Consider the following 16,122-nt stretch of genomic DNA (forward strand, 5'->3'; position numbering starts at 1 on the left):
GAATAAATGCCATGGGGTTGGTTTTTTTTTTTTTTTTTACTTTTTGAGCATGCGCAAAGGGGAGCCTTTCTTCGGCTCTTCAAGCTTCGCTTCGGCGCGTGGCGGTACTTCTCATCGTGCAAAGTGCGGTCGGGCTCCAAAAACGTCGTTGAACTAAAAGGACTTCCCTCCCAGACGGATTCTATTTGGAACTCACTTTTCATAAGCCCCTGTCCTCGATTTCGAAGTCGTCATTTCTGCCTCGAGTTGCCACCTTTTTGGCAGGGCTCCAGAGCTTTTAACAGCTGAGCTGTAGCATGTTCTTACTGGTGGGAACATCAACAGGTATAGCAATGACACCGCCATATATAAAGGAAGTTTAAATCAACATTTATGTCTACGTAGTTACGTGAGACTATTTTGGTGGGGAAAGAAAATGACGTGAATCTGTTCTATGCTGAGTTGGTTCTTAAAAGTCAGTCTAAATACCTCCCAGAAAAGGAAGTGGCAACGTACTTCTACTACTTGTGCTGCCATTGGTGGAAATCCTCCTGCACTCCCACCTCCGCTTTCCAAACAAATGGCTCCCCTCTTATGTTTCCCCGTTCTGTGCTTGGGAATCATGCCATGATGGCACAAGTCACCTAAAAGACATGAAGGGCTTGACGTTGGGGGAGATGAATCTTTATTCCCTGGTGAGCAGCAGCCACTGTTGGCTCTGCAATTTTCACAGAAGCCGCCTAGGCAAAGGAGCACTTTAGTAGGAGAAGAGCAACCATCCTTGTTTATCCCAGCACAGCATCCGTTCAGGGACAATTGTGGGTATTTCCCTTGTGCTGCATTTTTGACTGTGAGCTCCCTTTGAACAGAGAACCATAATCCTAATCATTTTCCTGTCGGAACTGCTGAGAACTTTGTTGAAAGGTGGTATATACATATTCTAAATAATGATACTCAGTACAAGCAGGTTATTTCAGGCCTTTAGTTGGGTGTGTGGCTGCACCTCAGCATTCTTTATCTTCCCTTTGTACCTCATCCTTTTGGCAAGTCTCCCATGCCATTGCTGCTAAATTTAAGCCCCAAATTGATTTTATTGCTTCCAGGGCAGACAGAAACTCTTAAGTACTGTTTAACAGCTACTATGTATACTTCCCAAATCAGAAATGCTTACAAAGTATACAGGGGCGTAACAAGGCTGGAGTGGGCCCAGAGACAAAATTTTAAAATGGGCCCCTCACTGATACTCACACACACACTTCACATGTGACTTGCCTCTGGGGGGCCCCTTGAGGTATGGGGGCCCCCAGGCAGCCGCCTCCCCTTGCCTAATAGTAGTTACGTCCCTGAAAGTATACCAGTCTTTGGGAGGCAAATATCCACAGGCTGTTGCGACTACCTTGTTGCTGGCTTAGGCTCCTGTTGTCCTTTAATATTTGCTCTTCTCATTATTATGCTCCTACTATAGCCATTCCTCCTTAAAAGACCACTGCGCACATGACTGTTTAAATAGAAGTATTACCACTTCTCCCCAGAGGGGTGTGTGTGTTTTAATGCACAAATGGTTGCACCAACAGATATGCTTTGAAGCCCAGAAGACTAATAACACACATTCACACTTGCTTAGGAAAATGTAAAGAATGAAGCAGCACTGAAGCTGCAATCCTGTGCACAAGTTACCTGAAAGTAATCCCACTAAACTCAGTGGTGTTTATTTCTGAAAAAACATATACAAGATTAGGCTGCAGATCTTTGGACTGGAAACCAACTTCATTTTCAGACTCATTGAGATGCTCCAACTTTCTGCCTTTGTCAAGAATGTATGTGTGCTTTCTCTGGGTTGGTTTAGATCAGGCCTTCTCAATTTAGTCCTGTCCCCCCACCCCGCGAACGTTTTTGAAATGCAACTCCCATAATCCCCAGCCACAGTGGCCAATAGCCAGGGATTATGGGAATTGTAGGCTAACATTTGCTGGAAGGCTGAAGTTGAGCAGCCCTGGTTTAGATGATATTCCAAGCTTACCCAATCCAATGCGTAGGAACACACATTTCTTCCCCACCTGACACCTAATTGTGTCAGGGAGGATATGTGGTTTGTCCAAGCTTCTTCTCTGCATAGTATACAGAGTATAGTAAAGGGCTGGGTTGTCCCCATGTCAGGTTGGCATGCACACCCACACTCCTCCCCTATCCATGATCAGGGCCAGTTTGGAGTATCATGCCAACTGCTTGCCCCATTCCTTAGACTGCAGTTGCCTTCTTGCTACTTCACTTCATCCATTATCATCTTCTGCCTGACCATTTCCTTTGTCTGCAGTAGGGATGTGCTTGAACCTATCCGGTGGCTCGGTGGCGGCAGGGGGGTTACCTTTAAGTGACCAGGAGGATGCTCTTATCTTCCTCACCCCCACATTTCCCCCATCAGCACTGTGCCCAAAATCGTTGTGCAGGGTGGCACCGTACCTTCTTGCCGCCCCGATCAGTGTCAGACCGGAAGTAGCTGGTGTTCATGTGCATGTCACACACACACATGCACCAGCCACTTCCAGTCTGATGCTGACCAGGGCAAGAAGGTACGCTGCCGCCCTGCACACAGCACTGGTGGGGGAAATATGTGGGGTGTGTGTGTAAGAGCACTCTCCCCATCTCTTAAAGGTAACCCGTATTGCTGCCAAATGGTTCATGTACATCCCTAGTCTGCAGTAGACTCCTGTTCTTTAGCTATCTTATCAAAATCTTGTTAAAAATTAACTTCTTATGCTCTTTTCTTGGAGCATTATTACCTCACCTATTCTGAGTTGTCCCTTACCCATTAACCCTCTCCTGTTTTCACAACTTCTGTAGCAGACACTGGCTGACATCCTGACTAACAAAACACTCCCCCAATCCCCCTGCACAGGCACTGTTGCTCAAGGGTCTTTAGAATTTGGAGTGCTGTCCACACTCCAGAAATGCTCTGTTAGACTGGAAACACATCACTGAAGATCAATCTTACCCTTAGTATGGGCAGCATTGAGAACTTTAAGAACTCCCGCACAACAGCACATACGCAGGGGGATTAGGGGAGTTGTATGAAAGCTCCTGGCACATACCCACAGCTCCTTGAAACATGCTCACTTTGTTAGAGGACAGCAGCTGACATCCTCCCTATAATTTTGCTATGTTTATCGTGCTTAATTGTAAGCCCACCTTTCAAGAGCAAGTCTGTATAACATATAGCACACTATTAATACTAAATATATGCTATATAGCAGCATTATCATCTACTTCCACTTACAGGAGTTGTTTCAGTAGATTATTTTCTGAAAGATTTGTTTCTGTAAATGAAACAAACAAAATGGAATGTGCTTTAAGGTTAGATGTACTCATTCTATCCAGCTTTGTTTAGCATTTGCTATTGTACAGTATGGCATGAGCTAACCAGCTGGTAGAAACAGAAGGAACAAAAACACAAGAGACTTTTGCAAAACAGAGGGCAGTATTTCCAGTTTAAGCACTGTATATATTGTAAAGGACTAGCAATATGCCTCATTATTATGAGGGAGGGATGGGACTGTATGCGTGTTCATCCTAGTGGACATAATTGGAGGTGGATAAATGCACCCTATGCTCCTGATGCCTCCAGTGCTGGGGTGAAGATTGGTCTCCTCTCAGCTGTGTTCCAGATTACAGACCGCTAACTTTATCTTATGAATGAGAATCAGAGGCATTGAGAATTGAACCAGCCCTTAGCTGCAGGGGCCTACCCCTTCCTCTGCATATTTGCACTCTTTCAAGGTATCCGATTTCTTGGCTGTTGTTAGAGCAAGATGGAACCCTGGGAAATACGCCCTGAGAAAATGGGAGTGTGTGGATGATTAAAGTGAGCAGATAACTCCATTAGCATAAATGGAGCAATACCAGTGAAGAGAAGTAAGTACCTCCCTCCCTCCCTTATTTATTTATAAATAAATAAATAATACTTATAATATTTATACCCACCCCCTTCAGTGCACTACGGCTCAGGGCAACTCACAACAATAAGATAGACACAGATAAAATAAAAGTAATAAAAATAAATACATTTTTTAAAAATAAGATTAAAAACCACAATTATTAGGTTTGAATTAAAACTGAAAATTATAAGAAGCTGAAAAAGAATCTACCAGATATAACAAAATAATAATGGAGCATTAAAAAGCCTCTTTTAAAAGATGTGTTTTAAGACGTTTTTTAAAAACACTGAGTGGGGGAGCATGGCGAAGCTCTTCAGGGCGGCCGTTTCAAAGCCAAGGGGCCACAATCAAAAAGGCCCTGTCTCTAGTCCCCACCAACCGGAACTCTGTTAGTGGCGGGGTCATGAGCAGGGCCTGAGATGATGAGCGGAGGGCCCTGGCAGATTCATATGGGCGAATGCAGTCTGACAGCTATCCTGGCCCCAAGCCGTGTAGGGCTTTAAAGGTCACTACTAGCACCTTGAATCTAGCCCGGAAGCAGACCGATAGCCAATGAAGCTGACGCAGGACGGATGTAATACTTGTGAAGCGACTTGCACCCATGAGCATCCTTGCGGCAGCATTCTGAACCAGCTGAAGCTTCTGAACAGTCTTCAAGGGCAGCTCCACATAGAGGGCATTTCAGTAGTCCAATCTGGATGTTACCAACGCATGAGTGACTGAGGTCAGGTCTGACTTCTCGCATCTACTTTGGGACTACTTTGAAAGATGGTCATAAAAACAAAATGCATACATGATGACCATTGGTGAAAATAAGGATACTCTTAACATTCAACATGAAAAAATCAAAGATTGAAATCAGTTGTTCAAATGCAGAAATATAACTAATATTCTCCACAATTTCCAAGGTATTATGGAAATATTTAAATATGGATTGATGTACTTAAGGAATTATTATTATTATTTACATTTTATATCCCGCTCTTCCTCCAAGGAGCCCAGAGCTGTGTACTACATACTTAAGTTTCTCCTCACAACAACCCTGTTAAGTAGGTTAGGCTGAGAGAGAAGTGACTGGCCCAGAGTCACCCAGCAAGTATCATGGCTGAATGGGGATTTGAGCACGGGTCTCCCCGGTCCTAGTCCGGCACTCTAACCACTACACCATGCTGGTTCTCTCTCTCTCTTTTTAATTTTACATTTATATCCCGCTCTTCCTCCAAGGAGCCCAGAGTGGTGTACTACATACTTAAGCTTCTCCTCACAACCCTGTTAAGTAGGTTAGGCTGAGAGAGAAAAGACTGGCCCAGAGTAACCCAGCTAGTATCATGGCTGAATGGGGATTTGAACTTGGGTCTCCTCGGTCCTAGTTCACCATTCTAACCAAGAACAAACTCCATACTAGATGCACAGCATCTGGTTTATTTGAGATGAGACAGACAGACATTTTTGGTTTGGATACATTCTTTTTTTTTTTTTAATTACTTCTTTTGAAGACAGAGCCATTTTGTTGGCACTTCGTAAGAAGATCTTTCCAAAATGTTGTCATCATAGGGAATATGCCAGGTGTTATCTGAAGTCTGCACAATAGTATCATAACGCAATACAGGCTGTTAAGTAAAGAGAGAGAGGTAATTGTTATACACTTTTCCCTACATATGAACATGTGCAAGTTGCATATCTTCTAGCATAAGAAACAAGGGTATAATTAACAAGCAGGGTCAATCACTAAAGGAATAAAACCCTAAGGCCATTAATTTGGAAGATTGTCAGCAAGCATAAAAATTACTCCAGGTTACCAACCCAATCCTTAAATATTAAAAATTGTGTCCTGTTTTAGGATTTCTGTCAAATATTATGTTCTGGTGCTGGTAATAATATCGACGCAATTTACCACTGCTATCACTAAACAGAAGTAATGTTAATACACTCAAGCAGTACCTCAAACGTTATCTTCTTTCTTGGTTTATAGCTAGATAGCACTATCTGATGACCACGCTGCCATTTAAAAAACAGGCGTCGAGTAAGAGCGTCAGAGAGACAAGCCTTGTGATCACGTAACAGATCTCTGGTAACAAACCTACAGTGGCTGCCTGAGTGAAGAGTGGCATAGAGTAAGAAGGGATCATCTTCAGACCTTAAACAAGAAAAAGACAAAGAGGAACATCATACACTGCAGACCTGAGGATTGTAAAACTGATTCGAGAACTTATTCAAAATTTTTTGCCCATATTAAATACAAAGCTATTAAGGGCTTGATCTTCTGCTCAGGGGCGTATCTAGGGTGGGGCAGGCAGTGCATGTGCCCCGGGCGCCACTTGAAGGGGGGCGCCATTTTTAAAAATTAACTTTTTTTAAAAAAATGGCCACTGAAAACAAAATGGCCACTGCACATGCTCAAATGGTCCCTGCAAGGCCCTAGAGGCCAGCGGGGGGAGAGGGAGCCTTTGCAGACTCCCCCAATGGCCTTTAGAAAGCCCCCTAAAGGGGCTACAGGTAAAAAAATAATTTAATATAATATAAGTCTCTGTACACATATTCAGTTTGGCACTATGTATAGAGAATCAGGGCTTGTGAATACTGAGCTGGTGCTTATGAGCTAGGATTGTATTCATTTGCTCTTACTTTGCTTCTTGTGATAAGTGAGTTAAATGTGATGTCTTAATAATATGGCTATTAATGGTGAGTTTGTCTTTGAATCAGTGTGAAATCCTTAGTATTAAGGCCCACTGGGAGTTTCTTGCTCTCTTTCTCTCATTTTCACTATCTTTCTGAAATACTAGAATATATTCCAAGCAGTGACACAATTTACTCTGCATTTTCAGAGTATCTGAGAAAAGTCAAATTCTCTATTTATTTTTAAAACTTATGTAATAGTGATGCTACAATGCACAGTAGACAATTAGGCAGGCGCTTCTGTTTAGTTTTCTAAGTACACCTCCACATAGTATTTGGGTATTTCATGAGCCCCAGCGTACTGAAATTTGTAGTTTTCCAGCATTTTTTTTGGTCTGGCTATGTCCACTGCTAAATAGTTTTTGAAATATTAAAAGATTAACTAGCTTGACTTGTATTTTTGAGCTGATAATATGGTAATGTTATCTGAAAGATGGGTGTCAGATGTTTGGACATGGGGCGCAATTTCAGTGCTTGCCCTAAGCGCTATTTTCCCTAGATACGCCTCTGCTTCTGCTTGTCATAATATCCAACTATTAGGAAACCAGGTTTGTTGGAATAAGTCCTTCCGCTATAACTGAATAATATAATATTAAAAGATATTTTGCCATCTAATAAAACTGAACTGTAGCAATATTGCCAGACCAAAAGTATATTTAAATATGACTGATTCCAATCATGAACAACATTTAAACTATCTAGATATTGGCTGGCATCCAGACAAACACTGCACTGCCTGGTGCTATGGAGAAGAGTGATTTTTACCAAATTTCCCCTTCTGTCTGAAGTCCACGGTGCCTTCTGAAAATATATCCCTGAGGGCCACATGACCTTCAGGGACATAGTTTCAGGAGGCACAGTGGGCTTCAGAGCAAAGGGGAGATCAGCAAAAATAACCCCTCCCCTGTAGTACAAGCACACAATTAGTCTGGATGTCAGCACTAAAAACAAGTATTTTGGCCTAGCTCTGTAGGACTAAAATAATATATTTCAAATATGCAAGTGCCAACCCATCAAGATTTTTAGGCTCCTTGGATTTTTGTAGTCTCTATGAGATAATTTTCAAATTTGGATATTAAACAGAATTGTGCCTCTCTGACTCACTGTGGATTTATTTTCCATCCAAAGTTAACAGCAGAAGCAAATTAAATTGGATTAAATTGTAGCAAATTTGTTAATGGATAGTTTTTAACACAAAAAATAATGACCAATGATATTTCCTGTTTTCATGAGAACTGCTCTTTGTTAAGCATTCTGTAGTGTTCCAGCTTTTTATCTATCTAATCCTTTTTCTTTTGGACAGGAATTTCCATATGACTAGAAATGTAATTCTTCTTAGTATGCATGCGAGTTATTTCAATGCTTAATCATAAATAATAGTTGTCCTGAAAAGATATACTATATGTTTTTCATTGTATGTTCCAGTATTAATTGCACATGGATGTAAGAAAGAGAGAGTGTTACGACTAACTAATGTGCATATTTATTATTATTTGTTTATTATTTATCTGTGTAAACCGCCCTGAGCCATTTTCGGAAGGGCAGTATAGAAACTGAATGGATGAATGAATAAATAAAAGTTTGCAAAGCTCTAGTCAACTTCATTTCTGTATCACAGGCTGCCTCTTTAGCAATTCTGGTTAGTGTTTCTGCTGCCAGATTGCTTGATCTTCTGGATAAGAGAGACATACTTTAATTAGCTTAGCTTTGTTCTAGTAAACACCTCATCAGTTGCTTGATATTAATGGTTGGGCTAGCTGGTACATTATTGTGCACAAGTTGGGTTGGGAATACAAAACAACTGATCATTGGTTAAATAAATACCAGGCAAGGCAGGGCAATGCCACAATATCAAACAGCTACAATGAAAGACCTGCATTCATTTTACACTACCATGGGATGCAGAGAAATACCATGGGATGCAGTAATGCAGAGAAGTGCAAAATTAAGTGATTAAACAGATTCTGCAACCTATTTACTTATTTACAATTTTTAAAAAATAGATTGTAAGCCCTTTGGGGACAGGGAGCCATCTTGCTTATTTATTATTTCTCTGTGTAAAATGCTTTGGAAACTTGTTGAAAAGTGGTATATAAATGTTGTTGTTGTTAAATAAACATGCATCAAAAGAGCCTCAAGTATTCTTGAATGGCAACCTGTGATGGGTGTTAGTATTTCTGAAGAATGGCATTTTTTACCAGTACATACACATTCTCAGTAAAAAAGAAGTCTGCTTTCTTCTGCATAGCAGCCAAATTATCTCTGTGCCACCGATGAGATCTACTCAGCATGTGTTTACGGCCCAGCACAAGCAACCTCAGATTCCGCTGTGCTAAGTGCTCGACAACATCCAGCAGCTGTAAAAGCAAAGGAGAGAAAAAAAGTAGTAAACATTCAATGAACCAGGTCTTGGGAGACTGAAAGTGGAAACAGATTCCTAAAATGTGGGGCACTTCCTGGATGTGCTTTAATCTTTCCAGCTTACAGTGAGGGAAATAAGTTTTTGATCCCCTGCTGATTTTGTCCGTTTGCCCTCTGACACAGAAATGACCAGGCTATAATTAGAATGGTAGGTTTATTGTAGCTGTGAGAGACAGAACAACAACAAACCAACCCTCAAAAGCCCAGTGCCCAAAAGTCAGCGATGGATTTGCATTGTAGTGAGGGAAATAAGTATTCGATCCCTTCACAAAAGATGTCTTAGTACTTGATGGCAAAACCCTTGTTGGCAATCACAGAGGTCAGACGTTTCTTGTAGTTGGCCACCAGGTTTGCACACAACCCAGGAGGATGTTGTCCCACTCCTCTTTGCAGATCCTCTCCAAGTCAGAAAGGTTTCGAGGCTGATGTTTGGCAACCCGAACCTTCAGCTCCCTCCACAGATTTTCTATGGGATTAAGATCTGGAGACTGGCTGGGCCACTCCAGGACCTTCATGTGCTTCTTCTTGAGCCACTCCTTTGTTGCCTTGGCTGTGTGTTTTGGGTCATTGTCATGCTGGAATACCCATCCACGACCCATTCTCAATGCCCTAGCTGAGGGAAGGAGGTGCTCACCCAAGATCTGACGGTACATGGTCCCGTCCATCGTCCATCGTACATGGTCCCGTCCATCGATGCGGTGAAGGTGTCCTGTCCCCTTAGCAGAAAAACACCCCCAAAGCATAATGTGTCCACCTCCATGTTTGACAGTGGGGATGGTGTTCTTGGGCTCATAGGCAGCATTCCTCCTCCTCCACACACGGCGAGTTGAGCTGATGCCAAAGAGCTCGATTTTGGTCTCATCTGACCACAACACTTTCGCCCAGTTCTCCTCTGGATCATTCAGATGTGCATTGGCAAACTGCAGAGGGGCCTGTACATGTGCTGCCTTGAGCAGGGGGACCTTGCGGGCACTGCAAGATTTCAGTCCTTCACGGCGTAGTGTGTTACCAATTGTTTTCTTGGTGACTATGGTTCCAGCTGCCCTGAGATCATTGACAAGTCCCCCCCGTGTAGTTCTGGGCTGCTTTGTCACCGTTCTCATGATCATTGCAATTCCACGAGGTGAGGTCTTGCATGGAGCCCCAGACCGAGGGAGATTGACAGTTGTTTTGTGTTTCTTCCATTTGCGAGTTATCGTGCCAACTGTAGTCACCTTCTCACCAAGCTGCTTGGCGATAGTCTTGTAGCCCAGTCCAGCCTTGTGCAGGTCTACAACCTTGTCCCTGACATCCTTCGACAGCTCTTTGGTCTTGGGCATGGTGGTGAGTTTGGAAGCTGAGTGATTGCTTGCTACTATGGACAGGTGTCTTTTATACAGGTACTGTAACAAGCTGGGATTAGGAGCACTCCCTTACGGAGGGTGTTCCTCATCTCAGCTCGTTACCTGCATATAGTGAAAAGACACCTGGGAGCCTGAAATCTTGCTGGTTGATAGGGGATCGAATACTTATTTCCCTCACTACAATGCAAATCCATCGCTGACTTTTGGGCACTGTGCTTTTGAGGGTTTGTTTGTTGTTATTCTGCCTCTCACAGCTACAATAAACCTACCATTCCAATTATAGCCTGGTCATTTCTGTGTCAGAGGGCAAACGGACAAAATCAGCAGGGGATCAAATACTTATTTCCCTCACTGTAACACTGGGGAACATCCTGGAATCTCCATGGTGTTGTTTTGAGTCATGGAATAACTACGGGCTGCGGGCCACTGCTGTAGCTTGATATAACAAATAGCTGATCAGCAGAATCTACATGAAAACATTAAATACATTTTAAAAAGAGATAAACACTAACAATAACAGAATAGGGAGCAAACACACTAAATTATTCCACAAATCAATTAAACCAAGTCAAAGGTTGGACAAGAGAGAGTGGTCTTGACAATCTTTGCAATAGTGGTAATCAGTGATGTCAGCTGAGTCTCACGGGAGAGTGCATTCCATAATCTGGGCATGGCTATTAAGAAGGCCATGGCCTTAATACCCACCAACCTGCCTCACCTATGATGGTGGAACATGGAGCAGAGCCTCTCAAGCTGAACTCACCATATTCCATTCCCATTACCTGCCACTGCAGTTCAACCCTTCTCCTTCCCCTCATGCTCTTGGCTATTCTTCCCGTCTGAATTCCTACCATGATCCACTTCTGAGTTGCTGAAGAGTGGGGAGAGAGACTGCATTTAAGGGACCCTTACTATGGGTGTGACTAGGAATGGGCTGGGACTGAAGCACAAGAGGAAGGCAAAATCATAGCAAGGATGGGCACTAAGGTGGGGCCAACTCAGGTTTTTCTCTGCCTTTGGTAGGGTGAGGCTGTCCCTGTGTGAAACAAGAGTGTGCCCCAGAACCTCCTAAGCATCACAGAGCACTCTGGAGTACACCTGTATTTGGAGAACCAGCTGTGGTGGGCAGCAGCACAAAAACCCAAGCTTGTGCCAGTGGCAGAGCCAGATGAATGGTGGCCTGTGTTCCGCCCTGCCAGTGACACCCCATGCACATGTCGTCATGTGCACGTGGGCGTGGCTTGGGCTCTGAGGAGCCCCAAGCAAGCTCTCCCCTCTTATTTCAGGCGTTTGCTTCCTGACAGCGTTTATGTCCTTTCCTCTCCCTTGCTGGAGGAAGAAGGGAAATAAATATTGTCAGGCAGCAAGCACTGCCTGGAGAGGGGGAGGAGTGGGGCGGACCTTCTGGCAATCAGGCCACGCCCCCTTTGCGTGTAACATTATGCACAACAGGGGCTCCAGTGGCCCTTTTCATTGGCGGTCCAGGTTCTTTGAACCCATTTACTCACGGGTGGCTCCGCCCCTGGCTTGTGCATTCTTTCTAGAACAGCTGGAATTTCTTTGACTTGTTTATTCTGGCAGCTGCCTAGGCTGCCTGTATGGTCAAGCTGGCCTGGCACAAAGTATGGCCCTGCCTAAACCAAGCTTCATAAAAAGCTTAAATGTCAACAAAAAACAACAGAAGTCAACATGGAGTGGTTGAAAGCAATCCTGCATTATTGTGCAAACACTTTCCTGAATTAGTCATATAGAAAATACTGTAATTTTTGTTTCTTGTAGGCAATTGGAAAGATCTCCTTCTTCCTACTGCTCTAACGGACTACTGCATCTAATTTTAGATCTGGATATTACTACAATGGTCTGTAGATAGACCACATTATTTTCATGGGGGGATTTCCTGTCTTGTTCTGCTCCCACGTATTACTGCTTCTTAGAAAAGAAACCCAGGCGGAAAACCACCTTCTTTTAGTCATAAAGAAATTAAATATAGTTCAGATTTTCAGAATGAAGGCAAACGTTCCTTCTCTTACAACTGCATATTTATCTCCACCCCCTGCATCACCAAAAAAGTAATTCTAAACATAATTCATGAAGTTGCTGCGGCTTCTTTGTTTAAGATTCATATCCCGCTCTTCCAAGGAGTGCAGAGCGGTTATGTTTAACCTCACAACAACCCTGTGAGGTAGGTTAGGTTGAGAGATATTTAACTGGGCCAGACTCACCCAGTGAGCCCTTTCTCACGAGCTGTAAGAAAGGGTAAGAGGATTAGCAGGGAGGAAGCCTTAAAAAGCATACCTCCCCACAGATGATCCAGGGCTCCTTCTTTGGCAGGTGAAGTGCCTGCCCAGACGATTACCAGCAGCTGCTGGTAGCTTGGGGGGTCGGGGTACTGGGAATGTGTCACTCTGTGTTTCCCCACCCCCTGGAGCACCCATAATGGACCATGTGCGTGCAAGGTGCATTATGAGGATCCTTTCTCCCCCATATGGGGATTCCTCCTCCCTCCTTGGAGCTGGCCGGGATCCCCGCTATGGTTGCAAGGAGCTACAGCTGACAGACAATAGCAGAAACAGGGTTAGAAGAGCACTCCCAGCGGTGCATACACACAGGCCAAACCGGGCTATGGTTTTTCTGGGCATGTGATTAGCTTTAGTGAGTTTCATGGCTGAATGGGTATTTGAACTCAGGTCTCTCTGGTCATAAGAACATAAGAACAGCCCTGCTGGATCAGGCCCAAGGCCCATCTAGTCCAGCATCCTGTTTCACACAGTGGCCCACCAGATGCTGCTGGAAGCCACAGGCAGGAGTTGAGGGCATGGCCTCTCTCCTGCTCTTACTCCCCCGCAACTGGCAATCAGAGGCATCCTGCTTTTGAGGCTGGAGGTGGCCTATAGCCCTCCAACTAGTAGCAGATGATAGACCTCTCCTCCATGAAGTTAGCCAAACCCCTCTTAAAGCCATCCAGGTTGTTGGCTGTCACCACATCTTGTGGCAGAGAATTCCACAAGTTGATTATGTGTTGTGTGAAAAAGTACTTCAGTTTGTTGGTCCTAAATTTTGTGGCAATCAGTTTCAAGGGATGAAATTTGAGTGGCTGTTATCTTGAACCGACATGGCAGATCAGCAGAACAAACAAAACAATACCCCTACTGCAGTCCACCAGGATCCCTTTCTATGTACTGTGAATTTGGAAAGTAAAACTAAAAGTTGTTATAATTAATTACTTTCAAAGGCACACACTTTTAGTTGCCTAAGTACTACAGATTTCTGATTAAGAAGATTGGAATCTAACTTGCAATCTGTTGACATTGTTCTAAACCAGGGATATTCAGGAGGCTCTCCTGAGCATTCTGCCACCTCCCGAAGAATGATTGTTGTCAATATGTGGGCAAGCCTTCTCAGTGGTGACCCCAGCTCTCTGGGACTCCCTGCCCCTTGATCTTAGGCTTGCCTCCTCCCTGTTTAAATGAATACTGAAGACTTTTTTATTCCAGCAGGTCTTTCCCTAACTCTATACATTTCTCTGTAACTGCCTTATCATTTTGAATGCCTTATAGTTCAATTCTATTATTTTAGAGGTTGTGTTTTACTGTGTGTGTTTTTTAAATTAATTTTGTTGAAAGCCACCATGAATTCATTTCTGAAGAATGGCAGCATATAAAAATTTTAAACAAGAGCAAACCTGACTTCTAGGTCTTTAAAAGAAATCTGCAAACCTGAAAGTACAGCAGAAGATATTGAGCATTTCCCTATGCAACATGTTTTTATTTATCCAAATATACCCCAAAGTTTCCATTTTATTTACAGTCCAATCTTCGCAGGACTGAGTCAATAAAAAGTGTTACTACAGTGGCCAAGACTTACACTGGCAAAATAACAACAATAATAGTATTAGTAATAATAATAAGCATCTTTATTTGTTAGCAGCCCCTTAACAAACTGTTCTCTGGGCGGCTTACAACACAACATTAAAACATTAGACTAAAATAACAGATAAAGGGGGGGGGGATACAAAATACAATAAAAAACAATTTTTAAAATATTTTTGAAAAAATCAGTTACAATTGGATCACAATTTTTAAAAATTTAAGTTTAAAATTTAAAAGGCCTGAGTGAACAAAAAGGTCTTTACCTAGCGGCTAAAAGATCAGAGCAATGAAGCCAGGTGAACCTCACTAGCGAGGTTATTCCATAAATGGGGTATAACCACCAAAAACGCCCTCTCCCTAGTAACCACCCACCTCACCTCATTTGGCAGGGGCACCTGGAGAAGGGCCTCCAAAGATCTTAAGGACCAGGATGGGACGCACTCCCTCAGGTAACCTGGTCCCAAGCCATTTAGGGTTTTACATGTTTGAATCAGCACCTTGAATAGGGCCCGGAAATGGACTGGGAGCCAATGCAACTGACGAAGCAGTTTAAAGGCCATCAATTTATTATTCATTCATTCATTCAGTCATTCGATTTCTATACCGCCCTTCCAAAAATGGCTCATGGCAGTTCACACAAAGAAATAATAAATAAATAAGATGGATCCCTGTCCCCAAAGGACTCACAATCTAAAAAGAAATGTAAGATATACACCAGCAATAGTCACTGGAGGTACTGTGCTGGGGGTTGATAGGGCCAGTTACTGCTAAATAAAGAGAATCCCCATGTTAAAAGGTGCCTCTTTGCCAAGTTAGCAGGGATTTACAATGTAAAATCTGGTTCAACCGGAAAATCTGTTCATAAGACAATAAATGGAAATTCATTTTAGAATGTAAACAAGACTTAAGTTACATGCCTGCTTCCTTTCAATTGATAATTTGAGCCAACAAAGAACAACATGGTAAATGAGAATGGGTTGTGGCCAAATTGGACAATTCAGGAAAGAAACCTAGCATCATGTTGTGAAGTCTCGCTGAAATTAATGGGACTTAAGTTAGTCATGACTAACTGGTCTCATGACTTCAGTGGTGCTTAGTCATGACTAATTGAGTCTGGACACAGCACACTGTGAGAGAGGGAGACAGCAGGGCACAATGTCTACTGGACAGGTGACAAGACAGACTGATGGAAACTAAAGCAGATTACATTATTTGTAGCTGATGCGTTTTTATATGAACAAATGCTTCTAGATGGCAATAAAGGGCAATATTCTATGCAGAGAATATTATAGTAGTCTAGCCTCAAGGTTATGAAGAGGATGAGGATGATGATATCACATGAAGTTGTAGCAAAGTTACGTTCTTCTCTAGATGGTTAGTGAAATGTGCTTGTGGTCAGCAGCACAGTAAAGAATTTTAGGTTCATAGAAGAACCAAGCAACACCTCAAAGCTTCTGCATGAGCAGAAGAAACAGAGACCTATCTATCTATCTATCTATCTATCTAATTCTCCTGGGTGTGCTTTGGAATGTGTGTCCCAGTGCCCAGCTGATTGGCCGGGCGGCGGACACACCTGATTGGCTGAGGCGCACCCAGGAGGATTGGTTGCCGCTGCTGCGGCCTGGCCATGGAGGCCAGAGGCTGCGGGCCCAGCCACAGAGGCAAGGCCCAGGAGGGGAGAAAGAAGGGGGGGGCAGAAGTGATGGTGGGGAGGAGAGGCGGCTGGGCCTGGATGTGGAGACTGGAGCAGAAGGTGGGGGGGAGGTAACTGCCAGCACCAAAGAGCGCACAGATGCTCTGTGCGGGGTCGGCTAGTGTATATATATAATTCTCCTGGGTGTGCCTTGGAATGTGCATCCGAGTGCCCAGCTGATTGGCTGGGCGGTGGACGCGCCTGATTGG

At 43.4% G+C, this 16,122-nt stretch overlaps 1 protein-coding gene and 1 long non-coding RNA gene across 9 annotated transcripts in view; one reads left to right on the forward strand and one right to left on the reverse strand.

Moving 5' to 3' along the window:
* The first annotated feature begins 73 nt into the window (after nucleotides 1–73).
* Nucleotides 74–8,181, forward strand: LOC128326919 (uncharacterized). Of its 2 annotated transcripts, none has more exons than XR_008308333.1 (2): nucleotides 74–324; nucleotides 5,884–8,181. It is a non-coding gene; the product is annotated as an uncharacterized LOC128326919 (long non-coding RNA). The 2 variants fall into 2 exon arrangements; XR_008308331.1 differs by lacking the exon at nucleotides 74–324 and adding an exon at nucleotides 333–903.
* PRORP (protein only RNase P catalytic subunit) overlaps nucleotides 4,017–16,122 on the reverse strand; it is a 97,621-nt gene continuing 85,515 nt past the window's right edge. For 5 of the 7 annotated variants that reach the window (XM_053254605.1, XM_053254546.1, XM_053254557.1 and 2 more), the window contains 4 exons: nucleotides 8,796–8,944; nucleotides 5,853–6,048; nucleotides 5,397–5,521; nucleotides 4,017–4,670 (listed from right to left, as the gene is read on the reverse strand). In XM_053254605.1, coding sequence (XP_053110580.1) covers nucleotides 4,637–4,670; nucleotides 5,397–5,521; nucleotides 5,853–6,048; nucleotides 8,796–8,944 — 504 coding nt within the window. In that variant the 3' untranslated portion in view covers nucleotides 4,017–4,636. Of the gene's footprint in view, nucleotides 4,671–5,312; nucleotides 5,522–5,852; nucleotides 6,049–8,795; nucleotides 8,945–16,122 lie in introns of those variants that run through there. The other 2 variants (XM_053254587.1, XM_053254597.1) reach the window with 2 other exon arrangements.

The sequence above is a fragment of the Hemicordylus capensis genome, chromosome 1 (genome assembly GCF_027244095.1).
Source record: "Hemicordylus capensis ecotype Gifberg chromosome 1, rHemCap1.1.pri, whole genome shotgun sequence".
NCBI lineage: Eukaryota > Metazoa > Chordata > Lepidosauria > Squamata > Cordylidae > Hemicordylus > Hemicordylus capensis.